This window comes from Falco naumanni, chromosome 2, assembly GCF_017639655.2.
Source record: "Falco naumanni isolate bFalNau1 chromosome 2, bFalNau1.pat, whole genome shotgun sequence".
Taxonomy (NCBI): domain Eukaryota; kingdom Metazoa; phylum Chordata; class Aves; order Falconiformes; family Falconidae; genus Falco; species Falco naumanni.
The window spans coordinates 83,373,732-83,387,068 of record NC_054055.1 but is presented as its reverse complement, the minus strand read 5'-3'; the positions used below and the strand labels follow the sequence as shown (position 1 = coordinate 83,387,068).

The 13,337-nt window shown below is 37.0% G+C and overlaps 1 protein-coding gene across 21 annotated transcripts in view; it reads right to left on the bottom strand.

Annotated features, from left to right (window-relative positions):
* The window catches only part of CASK (calcium/calmodulin dependent serine protein kinase), a 226,463-nt gene that overhangs the window by 4,922 nt on the left and 208,204 nt on the right, over nucleotides 1–13,337 (bottom strand). For 7 of the 21 annotated variants that reach the window (XM_040585281.1, XM_040585287.1, XM_040585290.1 and 4 more), the window contains 4 exons: nucleotides 9,229–9,294; nucleotides 9,057–9,137; nucleotides 4,916–5,118; nucleotides 2,629–2,712 (listed from right to left, as the gene is read on the bottom strand). In XM_040585281.1, the coding sequence (XP_040441215.1) occupies nucleotides 2,629–2,712; nucleotides 4,916–5,118; nucleotides 9,057–9,137; nucleotides 9,229–9,294 (434 nt within the window). Of the gene's footprint in view, nucleotides 1–304; nucleotides 332–2,628; nucleotides 2,713–4,915; nucleotides 5,119–9,056; nucleotides 9,138–9,228; nucleotides 9,310–13,337 lie in introns of all 21 variants that reach the window. The other 14 variants (XM_040585279.1, XM_040585284.1, XM_040585288.1 and 11 more) reach the window with 3 other exon arrangements.

Sequence of the window (13,337 nt, the reverse complement as noted above, 5' to 3'; positions counted from 1 at the left end):
ACTCTTGCTGTGTGGTCCTCGATTATTGAGATAGTTTGTGTGGTCCACAATAGGCTAAAGTGTCTCAAGAGAGGCCTCTGCACTGATTTTATCACGAAGTTCAGATGTTCAGCTGTAAGAGTAGAAATTTTGTGCTCTGGTTTCTTTTTACTAGCAGATAATTTTGGTGCAGATATCTGAAGTCATTATTACATTAAATTTTTATTCCAATGGTGAAAGTAATGTGAACGGGAACAAGCGTATCTACATTCTAGAACTACTGAAATAACCAGGACTACCTTGTCAGCCCCTAGCTGGTACTTACAGGCAATTTTCTGCACCATTTTGGCAGCTATGTACAATTAGTACGAATGCAGGAAAATGAAAAGAAAAGCAAAGATGAAATTTAAGAAAACATAAGGGAGGAAAAAAGGAGAGTCATTTACAGAAGTGTCTCAAAAAGCGTTAAGTAAAATAAAAAAAGCAGGATACGAGGATAAACAGAAAGGGATATTCATTACGCAAATGAACTTTTTCAAAAGGAAGAATGAATGGAAAATATGAAACACACACTCTCCACCCTTTGCTGCCTCACAGGTTGCTAACACACAGACAATTCGTGTATCTCCCTTCATGCAGCCCAATAAACCTTTGAAAATAGGATCCTGTATTCGAGTAAGGTCTGTTGCTGTTACCATTTCCTGCCCCTCCCTTTCCTTAAGTTTAATTGATTCAGAAATTAGCACACTTTAAAAGTGAAGTTCAGCGATCAAGTGCCTGAGTGAAACCCTCCATGCACAGAGACTTCAGTCACAAGAGCATAAAATAAAGACATAGTCTTACAGCACAAATGCAAATATTTACAATATGGTACTTCTACTAATATTTCTTTGGCATGAACAAATACTTCCCCACTGCTGCTATAAAAACTACATTTCTGTCCTCATCCCAGCGTACCACGGGAAAACATTTTCTCCCTCATATGAACTGTCCCAGATGTCTCTGCATTATAGCCTACAGCTGGAAGATTAAAAGTTAAATACCACTGGCAGATGAGTGAGGCCAAGGAAGACTATTTGGGAGCTGAGACACAGGTATGGAGGCAACAAACCCAGGCAATTACATAATTACACAGGGTACTTGGCTGCCTGAGTGCTGCTGCAAGCACAATGCTTGCTTGCCACATCCCAAGAATGATTCTAATTATTTTTAAGTGATGCCATCCCATTTGCCTGCACAAAGGCAAATTCAGTATAGAATACAAAATACTAGCATTTTCTCAAGATTGTACTGATTTACAGCGTATGCCAACACCAGCAGTTAGACAAACTGTCACTTCACTAACACTGTAAATTGTGATGCTCTGAGAGATCTTCGTCTGTACGCTTGTGACGTTTACGTTAGGGTATGGGTCCATAAGACAAGTGAAATGACATCACTTACTGCTGTGAAACTTAAAAGATCTAAAAGATACTTCCTCTCCATCCCATCTCTCTTCCTGGCTATATGCTTTCACTACTTGTTCTGGTTGGCATTGGTGCTTGTCAGAGCCTATGTGAGCTGCTTGAAAACTGACAAAAGTCCAATTTAGAGCTAAAGTAGCTTATTAAAGGATCTGGTAAGTGCCATAGCGAGTGCAGACTGGCAGTACATGTCCCAGAAGCAAGTTAATCGCTCCCTTCAGCAACAGCGAACTAGTAGAATGCCTCTGCTGCCAGTATAACTGCAGCTCAAGGCCAGTATGTTTCAGTCTTCACTTGCTATTTTCATAATCATTCAGGGTATTTGCATTTACATATGTTTGTCTTGTTCCTTATTTTCCTGCAAGCCTCTGCAGTAATATCATAGTTTCATACTTTTGATACTGTAATTACATTTCTATAGAAACAGGCTGTAGAGACAGGGCTTCTGACTATTTTTGCGTGACCAAGGAGACATCTAGGAGATTTGGAACAGATTCATGGTCAAATCCAATTGATTAAATACCTTAATATGGTTTCAAAAAGGCTGAGCAGATAAAGTGTATAAATACTGTCTGCCCTGTTGTGAGCTAAATCCAGAATTGCTTGATACCATCTTTGAAATCAGTAGCAATCTGCAGAGCAGATACTCTATAAAAACTAAGTAGGAAATTCAGAATGTAGACCTGCATGAACACTTAACATTATTCCACAAGCAATTACCCACTTAGCCAAAGCTCCACATTCTTAGAGAACAGTCTTTGAAATTAATAGGTCTATTTCTGATATAATTTGCTGTATAGAAAAAATACTAAAGATAAAGGTGGAATGACAGCACAGTCACACCCCCCCATTTCTTCAGTTCAGGCTAGCTGTAACCTAGTGCTAGCATTGCAACTCATAATTGAGTAATTGTGCTAATGATCTGCTGAGGGTTTGGAAATAGGGAACGAAACAAAAGATGTATTTTTAGAATATATCACATGGATCCTCCAACTTGTAGTTCATACTTTCAATTAGAAAAATCAGTTAATAACCAATAAATACATCTCAATCAACTTAATGCTACCATACAACTGTCTTTCTGCCTCTCCATTTACAAAGAAACAATTAAAGAGTCTTATCTGCATATCTGAATCTCATCCTTAATGCTGTGTCTGATAAGACATTAGATTGCAACACGTCATACCTCGTTAATGCCTGGGGTAATAGTAGGTGCAGCAATAAAAACAACAAAAGGAGCAAACTCTGCAGTTCTCAGGACCTTCAATGCCTAGGTGAAAAAAAATCAGATACTTTAGAAGAATCTCCCAACAATCAACGTGAAATAAGGTAAGTCACACAAGCAAAAGATACAAAATCAAGATTTGCCACCACTAGTATTTGTTTTTAACTGATCTGGAGTCAAGGCCTTAGTAATACAGACACTTCACTTTTGGCATTATTTTACATTTTTGGTGGTCAAACTGTATATCTATCCTTAATTAAAGTGAGTTTTCATGACAATGAAAGCTTTAGCATCTTCAGAGAGGCTCTTCCCATACATTCTCAGAGTGCAGAATTCTGTCTGCATTTAAACTGAATGATTAACACCAGGTAAAAAAAATCAGTCATGCCATAAACAGGGGAAGGAGCCAACTGTATTTTAGAATAAATATTGATTAGAGTATCATTTTTGTCAGACTTTTTCTACCTACTAACGGTTTTTTATTACTATTTTCTGAAACAAATGAAAACGTGATGTGAGGGGTTCAAAGTTTTTAAGAAGTAAGCAAAGTGAAGTGTTCGTAAAGTGAGCGTAACACTAATTCAGTACATGCAGCACCAATCCCCTGAACCAAGTCTATGCAAAAGAAAAGAGTTTTCATTAAAAAGTTGACTTAGTCATAATTTACTGAGTAACACACAGAACTGCCATACGTGACACTCTGGTACAGATTCCAGCTCGACTGAATTGCAGAACATCAAGTAAACACACCTCAGTTGAACTCAAATGGATAGACAAGATAAAGCAAGACTATTAAAGGTCAGTCTTTTTTTGCTCCTTCCACTTCCTGTCTTCTCCGAAGTTTTTTATTAAGAAAAAACCCCCAGAAACACCAACCCACAATCCATTCTTATTCCAAGCTAAAGAGGTTTTAATCTCCCCTGCTTCAAACCCACCTATATATATAATCTTTTCCAACCTCCTCCAAATAAGAGATATACCCGATACGTGAAAGTCAAGAAAACTCACATAACTAAGAGTACCCAAGGGAAAACTGGCAAGTGGTATAAGATAACTAGGAATAAGTCCACAAACAGGCTGTCCTTATTGAGCTGAGATGGATGCATAAGGATACTGGTTAAGAAAGAGGTTCGCTAGACACGTGCTGGAGGAACTGTAGCAAAGGTGGCTGTTATGAAATGTAAATATATTCCAGTAAAGATTAAAATGGCTTCTGAGAATTGTAATGCTTCTGAATAATGCAAGTTGAAAAGGTTTATCAAGCGAGTTTGCTTTCAACAGCTGTTCCATTTCCATTTGAACTAACTATAAATACTGCTCTCCCTGAAACCTTTAAGTGTGGGGTTTTATTTTTCAGAACAGCACCACACTGGCATACTATGTGAACTGTCCTAAATAATTTAGTCAGGTATCTTTTTTCTGTTATGAAATTCTGAAAGAATTTGAACTTCTTGAATCCATTCACAAAGAAGAAAGATGGCAGCAAATTTAAACAGATAACACTGTTTCCTCCCATTTCCTTAAATCCGCTGGAATAATATAAACATCATGTTTGCCCATATTCATGTTGTTCCACTTACCAAAACACATCCCTGTGAACTGAAAGTCATGACTACATGGATGTTTCAAAGGAAATGTATTGAGTTTTCCACTGAAGATTTAATATAATGGATGAACAAACTATAATTTTTTCCTTCCCGCCCTCCTCTGTAAAGTGTAACACCGCAACACAGAAAGGAGTTTATAAAGTAACAACACTGATCTGGTCATTGTGCAAATAGGATCAATATCGGTGATTGACCCCAAAAGCTTCTGACCATGCTCAATAGTGTTATGGAGCCAAGAGTCTGTTAGGAACAAGATTACACTCTAATATAGCAGCAAAGAAAAATTTTTGAAGATAGCGAAACATTACTCCTGGCAGGCAATGAAAATAACTTGTTTTGATACATTTCACTGGACATGAAGCTAATACAGTAAAATGTTTCATGGAAAGTAGATTTTTCAAGCTACAGTGGTTGCATACCAAACTAAATGATGAATTTGTTTTTGCTCTATTTCTTCTAACAAGATGATTATTAGAATTCCACTTTACAGACTGATACCTTGGTGTTCCAGGGAGTTTTGTTCCACATTACTGTATGCATTACTTATCTAGTGTGCAATCAATAAAAATAAATATATCTCAATAAAATAAGGTTGAACAATTTGTGATGAGTCCCACTTTCCTATACATCTAATTAGTTACCTGAGGCTCTACATCAAGTATTGCAATTAGTCCCTGCTCATGGATCTTTCGTATTGTTTCCAGTTTTGTCCCATACATTGCATCCTCATGGCTGCCATATTCCAAATATTCATTGTTTGATATATCCTGCATCATTTGGTCATGAGATACAAAGTAGTAATTTTTCCCATTTTCTTCATCTTTCTTTGGAGGTCGGGTTGTGTCTAAAAATACAAAATACAAAACACTTTTAGTACAAAAGCAATATTAAACTTATATGTGGCTTTTTGTTTGGTTTATCAATACTTATTCACTGAATGACGACCTGTCAAATAACATACAGAGCAATGAAGCACAAGCTTGAGGCAGGCAGAATGACAGGGGCTGGGAAAAGCAGGAGTCTGGGGGATGCATGTTGGGAAAAGTGGAGATGAAGGGATGTGGAAAAGGTAAAAATCAAAACATAACAGAGGAAGAACTGAAGGTCATAAATAACCTTTACCTGGTCAAGACTATGAGACTCTATCAGCTGCTTTCAACAGCAAAGCCCAGATCTTATGGTTTTTAGAGTTCCTAAACAATTCGGTTAACATCTCCATTCTACCCCAGGGGCCAGTAATGGGCCAAATCCTGTTCAACATCTTCCTTAGTGATCTGGGTGATGGGGCAGAGTGTACACTGAGCAAGGATGCCAATGATACACAACTGGGAGGAGTGGCCAATACACCCGAGGGTCATGCTGCCACGTCCGGACGGACCTTGACAGGCTGGAGAAACAGGTTGCCAGGAACCTCATGAAATTCAGCAAGGGGAAGTGCCAAGTACTACACCTGGGGAGGAACAACCCCACGCACCAGTACATGCTGGGGGCTGACCAGTTGGGAAGCAAGTCTCCAGAAAAGGTCTTGTGGGGGGCCCTGGTTAACACTCAGTTGAACACGAGCCAGCAATGTGCCCTTGTGGTTAAAGAAGGCCTAAAGTATCCTGGGCTGCATTAGACAAAAGTGTTGGCAGCAGGTGGAGTCAAGTGATTTTTCCCTCTACTCAGCACTGGTGAGGCCACACCTGGAGTGCTGTGCCCAGTTCTGGGCTCCTCAGTACAAGAGAGACATGGATATACTGGATAGAGTCCAGTGAAGGGGCACTAAGGAACTGAAGCATCTCTCCTATGAGGAAAGGCTGGGAGATCTGACACTGTTCAGCCTGGAGAAGACAAGACTCGGGGGGATCTCATCAATGAGTAAAAATATCTACAGTGAAGGTGTAAAGAAGGAACCAGTCTCTTATCGGTGATACTCAATGACAGGACAAGAGGTAACGGGCACACACTGAAACATGGGAGCTTCCGTCTGAATGCAAGGAAACTTGTTCACTGTGAGGATAACTAAGCACTGGAATAGACTGCTCAGACAGGTGGTGGAGTCTCCATCCTCGGAGATACTCAAAAGCCACATGGACATGGTCCTGGGCAAACTGGCTGTAGATGGCCCTGCTTGAGCAGGAGGGTTGGACCAGATGATCTCCAGAGGTAGGGATCTCAACCATTCTGTGATTCTGTATGCCATCTGTTCCTCTTTTCCCCACAGGCATGCTGATATCCACTTGCTTCTCTCTCTTCTAATATCCCCTCACAAATTGATTTACTCTCGTATTTTTCCACTATCATATTTATGTTGGTGACATATCTGAAACATATTTCTTCCCAATCTGATTCCGTATCTTCCAACAACCCTATCATAACTTCAAAGAAAGTATCAAAAAATTGAACTCATCTTCTATTTTTAATTATACCTATTACTGTTCTGAGGATTAATTAGCAATCTTCTGAGGATTAATTAGCATATTTCAAAGATGAAAAGTTCTATATAAATATTATGGATCATAGTTATTATTTTAAGGAATTCAAGAACAATGGATTATATAAACCATATAATATCACTATGCTACTCACTGATGCCCTAGGCCTACTGAACTTACATACTTTTAGAGTTCCCCAAAATTCTCTTATTTTGTAAAAAATTTCTGTATTTTCCTATTTTTACTTAAATTCCTATGAGGTTTTCTGCTTCTAAGTTTAAAAAGTGGGTGAGGACCTGATTACTTGTGGTCAAGACTGATGAAAACTAATTAGCAATAACATATTTTTCAAATACATTGCTTCTGCAGTGGTAAAAGATGCATGGCCTACTAATCCTTTTAATTAACCACCACTGTGTGTGACAGGAACTTTATGATCAGGTTTTCAGCAGGAAGATAATTTCTTCATAAAGCATTCCCCAAAAGTCCACATCCAACATAAGGCCTATCTCAAAAGCTACCTACTCCTACCACGGTTTTGCGAAAGAATGCAGAAACAAACATCCCTGAGAGTTGGAGAGAACAGATTTAATTACCTAGAGTCAGCTGAAAGACAGATCAGGTTCCCATAATATTTGAAGTGTATGTGATAGATTTTATACGATCTGTTTATATCACTAACATAAGAAAGTAATGTGGGTTGCTAAACACCAGTATAAAGTGCTAATTTAAATGCCCTAAATGCCTTCAATCTGAAGCATCCATATAGAACTACTGGATATAACACAGGATTTAAAGAGACCATTGCTATTCTGGAGTGGGGCTGGAGGTCAGGTGATGTCTAAAAGAGGCATCTGGACATCGTACTGATGCTTAAGCACCTGAATTTCATCCTGATTTGCAGTCTAGACTTTTTAGCCTTATGTTATCAGTGAAGCAATTTCAGTGCTTCCACAGAGCAGGGATCTACAGGAAGCAATGTAAGGTGTGGTTGGCATGGTATAGGTGAGTCCATTTTAATCAGTATTTGAAGACAAAACAACTAGTTCAGCTTCTACCTCCTCACAGCAATCAATATAGTTAGCACTTGAAAGAGGCTTAGTGAAAAGCACCCTGCAAAACATTTATTACTCTTTGTTTCAGTTCTTTGTAATGGAGAATGTATTTGCTGGGTTACTACTCCCCCTGACATAATCATGTCTGCATTGAGTAAAGTAGGTACAATGTATATCACACACTACTGACACTGCACTTTTAAAATGTCTATCCAGGACTTTAGTCTATAGATATAAACAGTAGTGTGGCAAACAGTGCAGCTTCACACTGCTGCTGGGGTGATGATTTAATGGCCCATGCTTTCAAAAGGGCCAGGTCTTTCTGTTTTCCTTCTGCTGGTACTGGCCTTTGTCTAACTCCTTAGTCAGCAAGCCTGGGAAACAAAGCAGCAGCCAACTAACCCTTTTCCCCTTCCAAACAGATTTACAGGTAAGTCCTTAAAAATAATACTTTTTAGCAACAACGAACTCCTTATAGATAGAAAACCACCTAAGTCTAATTTTAAAGTAAAGCACTAACAATGTATAAAGAGATTTAAATTAATACACATAATGGTCATCAGTGTAACTTCTGACCCCCATATTGTGTTTCTGGGTCAGCCTGAAATATGAGTAGACACAGTTAGCTGATGGATGCTCTTGTTTCAGAATGCCTAGCTTGAGGAAAGAGGGTGCATCTCCAATAGATCATGTAGTAGGATATGCAATTCCTGCCATGGTAGTGATGGAGATTATCATGAAGGGAAAACAGCCCTGTGCTCTTCATAACAACCCACTTGCAAGCAGTGAAGTTAACTGCGTTCTCTTTTTCTTATTGTCATCTCTGGAAACTTGAAGTTATTTTAGTACACCAGTCCTCAAGGCTAGGCTGTGAAAAGTAATTTAAAACGTTCAGATCAGGTACACATTAAAGGTTTCCTCTAAATCCAGTTTATATTTTTTCTCATGGGAATTACACAGTTTTAAATGTCAAGGCTGTTCCAATCATACCTGAACTGTAAATGTAAAATTAGCACAGAAAAAAGAAAAATGTTTTAGCCTTCATTCTAAAGTAACAAACATTTAGGGTAGAGAGAAGTATGCTTAAGAAGAAGTTTTGTGACTACTAAGAAACTTTCAATGTAAAAATGGTGCTACTTACTACACTTCTGCCTGAAAAAAACCCACAATAAATATACCCAGTTCTATCACAATTCCCACCTTTAAGATAGGATTCAACTCTGCAGAACTCCACACATGTAGCAGTACAATGGGTGTGTTGTCAAGGATGACACAAACAATTTTGCAGCACATTGAACGTTGCTACTTACGAGGAATGGGGTAAGCAAATCTGTCCGGGTGTTTTGTGATGAGTGTGTTTTTTATGTGTCTTCTTCCAACACCGTGTGCACCTAATCCACAACACAAAAATGAATTATAAATTTTCCACTAAAAGAGATTCAAAACTATGCTGTAATGTTCAGAATAATAACTCAAAATTACCTAGTAAGACTAGTGTTTTCCTTTTGAATGCTGGCAGTTTTACTACTTCTTCATATGTGACGAGATCTAATTGATCAAACACTAAAACACAAAAGAAACCCCAACAGGGATAAGAAAAAAGGCACATTAAGGGTGATAATTAATTGTGCTACAAATTATAGTTCTAGCAAGTTTTAGATTTATAATACAAAGTAATATGCTATGGAAAATAAAACTAATTTCATTATGCAACTTTAACAAAAGTGTTCATTTAATAAATGTTAAAAAAAGCAATAATAAAGCTACTTAGGAAAGTTTGCATGTCCTTTCATGCACTGTTCAGCAGACCACAAAAATTAGCTAAAATGGCATGCCATTCATGTTTGCATTCCTAAAAAATAGCAATATTAAAGAAAAATCTGTAGACAGTGACCAACATGAACACAATATGAGAACATCTATTTACACTAAAGATAGGGCTGCTTTCATAATCATGTTTTAACAAGATCTAAGAGCAACGTACATTGAAAAAAGTGTTAATAGCTTGTGGTATTTATTCTTCAAAGCTACCACCATATTAATTGTAATTAGAGTTCTCTTTAAACACACGTGCTAGTTAAATTGACATGCTTTTAAATCTTGTGACAGAATGAAGAATTCTAATGAAAAGTGATGGCATTACATAAAAGAACCTCCACCATATTTAGCGAAAAAATGTAAAAGTATTATTTCAGAAATAATTTCAACTGCAATTGAAACTGGATGAATTCCTTCATGCCTATCAATCTACTGTCAATTGCCAAGGTATACAATGATTGACAAATCAAGTTTTGTTCATTAAAAACAGCTTATTCCTCCTGTGCCCAATAACACAACACCTCTGGTAATTCTTGCAGAATTTTAATAAAAAAAGAAGCCAGGAGGCAGTTAATTATATTTATAAAGATTACAGCAATCAGCAATTGTGAGCAGCATAACTAGCAAGAGTTTTCAGTCCTGCGTTTATGCATGCTATAAAAAGAAGGGAGGAGAGACTGCATTTAAAGTATGAGATCTTTGAGTGTTTCCAAGTCCTATGCTGGTGTATTCACCTCAACTATATCCCATCCATCTTTTAAGATGAGTCCAAATATATCCCTCTCCCCCTATCCAAAACCTCTTCTGAAAGTAGGCAGTGGTGGGAGCTTTAGTTTGTTTGCTCCACAAGTCCCCAACCACCAAGATCAGCATTAAGACTGTGAAGCCTACCAAAAAGCAAATGCTCTTTGTAATTAAGTCCCAGTTAAAGCAGCAGAAGATTTAACTTAATGTGTTTTTTTAAATAGGGCAAATTTTTCAATTCAGCAGTCTTTTTACCCTAAAGAAAAAGTACAGCTACTTCAATTTGGTCACACTACAAATGTCTCAATTGCCATACTCGACAAAAATGAAAACTTCTTAGTCCATTTAAAGCATTTTGAATTTTATCCTAAAGAATCTCTTTCAGCCTTTCCCCAAATACTACAAGCAAGAATTCTGTCATATTTTTCTTCCATTCCACAGACACGGAATTCTTACTACTGTCCTTTTTGCACCTTCACACTATTTAAACTAATTAATAATTCACTTCATATTAGAAAGGGTTAAAGATCTACAATATGTTAAACAGTTTCACCATTCTAACTATCTAGGCCTGCATTTTCCCATTAAAAAATCATAATAATAAAAAAACCAATCCCTTATTTTTTTCTTGAACAAAACCACATTATGTTAGATACAAACAACAGGAACAAACAACATAAATGATACATATTAATGCCTTCATCACAAACTACCAGCATGGAGAAGATGTGTCTCAGTCTACATGGATTTAACTAATGATTGTAGGGTTTTCAAATGTGAAAGAAAAATGATTAGTTTTTTTAATATACACAAGATATGAGGAATACAGGGCACATTTAAAGACTAAACTTCAATGCTTCTGTGTTACTAGCTAATAAAGAAAAGGAGGTCTTGAAAGGAAACAGTAAGAAGCAAATAAAGAGGCATTGTCACTTGACAGGTTACTTACATGCACAGAGGCCATTGGGAGTAAGACAGCATGAAAAATGTACAGGGGTCATTGAGATATGGCTTGTAATATATTAGTAAAATAAAAAGTATATGCACAAAATAAACTTTACCATGCAATAGTCTAAACACAAGGCAAATAAATCACATTAAGAAATGATAAACGTATTTTATAAAAGCTTGGCAATTTTCTACATTATGCATAATATGAAGCATAGGTCTAGTATGTTCTAAAGAGTGTTCTTTTATGAAGTCCTGCAATAACATTCCAGTAAAATAAATAATATATCTAGATATCAGTATATCTCTATAGCATTTATAAAAATGCCAGTGAACCTAATAATGAAAAACATCTGATTTTTTCTGTGGGCTTTGGTTTAAAACTGACTTTACAATGATAAGATGTATGTATGATTGTGAAATTGTCTCTTGAAGGACGCAGTACTCTAATATCAAGTATGGAGGAAAGAAAAATGGGATTATATTTCTCTTGTAAAGGAGAATATATTTGTTTTTAAATATAAAAAGTACCTGAAATATTCTCCTCTTTACTTCACAAACTATGTCTGATTTGCAGAATAATTTCTTTTCTAGTTCCAGTAATATCCCAATAGAGCACACCAAAATCTTAGCTCTCAAATCATCAGCTAGCCACATAAATCTTAGCTGACCATGAAGTATTTTACTAGGTCATTTCTCAGCACCCCAGTTCAGACTCATCCCTAAGACAAAAATAACAGGGAAGTCCAAATAGATTACATACTGCTAAATGATTTATTGAATTTTATGCTAAGATATGAGAGAAATAAACTCCACTTTCTTTGCAAGATCAACATTTTGACATCTGGATTAGACTTCTCAGTTCCAAATTAATTATGTTTATTTTGGATCCACCAAAAGAAAACATCTGGTTTTTATTCTGAGACAGGTAGACACTGGAAGTTTGCAAAAGCCAGTCCTGCCATATTTGACTAACAATACCAGACATGACAGAGTAGTGCAGAGAAAATAAATTCAGTACCACCTTAGTTAAACTTAAATTCATGTGAGTACCACAGCATTTCAGTGAACCTCTTTATATATTACATTTGGCAGAATTCCCTGGAATATTACTGGCATCACCTTTAATACTGCAAGGATGCCAAGATCAAAAAACATCAATAAACTAAGAGAAATCTTGATTCCAATCTGCGCTTTCATAAACTTTTTGACTTCTTAAGGGAAAGGGGAAGTGTCAGATGGTATTCTGAAAATAACGGTTTCTTTTATGGTCATTATGATAACGTTTAATGCTCATGTTTCTAATTTTCGGCAAACACCGTGCGTCAATGTAAAGTGACTAACAGCACTGACAGTGGCAAGCACTAAGGTGGGCAAACTGTGATTCAAAGTGTCACAGTTTGCCTTCTCCAAAGTGTCCCCACTCTATCAAGATAGAAAAGTCTAGATTACCTTCCTTTCAGGGATGTAATTGATACAAAAAATCTTTGAGCTAGTTTTGCTCCTCAAGTATCACCTGCTCCTTCTCCTTCCCTAGCCATCCTTTTTTCCTTCACCTGTTCCTTAGTAGCATGCTGTGCTTAGTCACACTGACATTATTAACGACGCAGTTGCACTGTGGGCTGCATTAAAAAAATTATCTGCCCTAAAGAAAAAGAATCTATGCTTTTTGCTGGGTTGCTCTTCAGTTAATACCATTAACAGTGTGGCCACGCAAAGTTATGCTGCCACAACTGAAGGAAGTAGCGATGCATTGGGAATGTATGCTATGTGCAACTGGTAATACTTTAAACCCAGTATCATCAAAGACTTTATGTCATACAATCCAGTTTATTCTCATAAGGTCATAATTAGTAATAGTCATAAAATCCAGTTTATTCTCATTAAGTTCATAATTAGTAAGACATGGTTTAGTGCTACTGCAATGAAGTGGAAACATTAAAACCCCCAGAATGTTAAACCAGCAAAAGGAAGGAAACAAGTTAAAGCTTTCAGTCTCTACTTATAAGGGTTTTCAGGGTAACGAGTAATTATATATTTAACTGTGAACATCTTAAATGTGATGCGGAATTAAGGAGTAC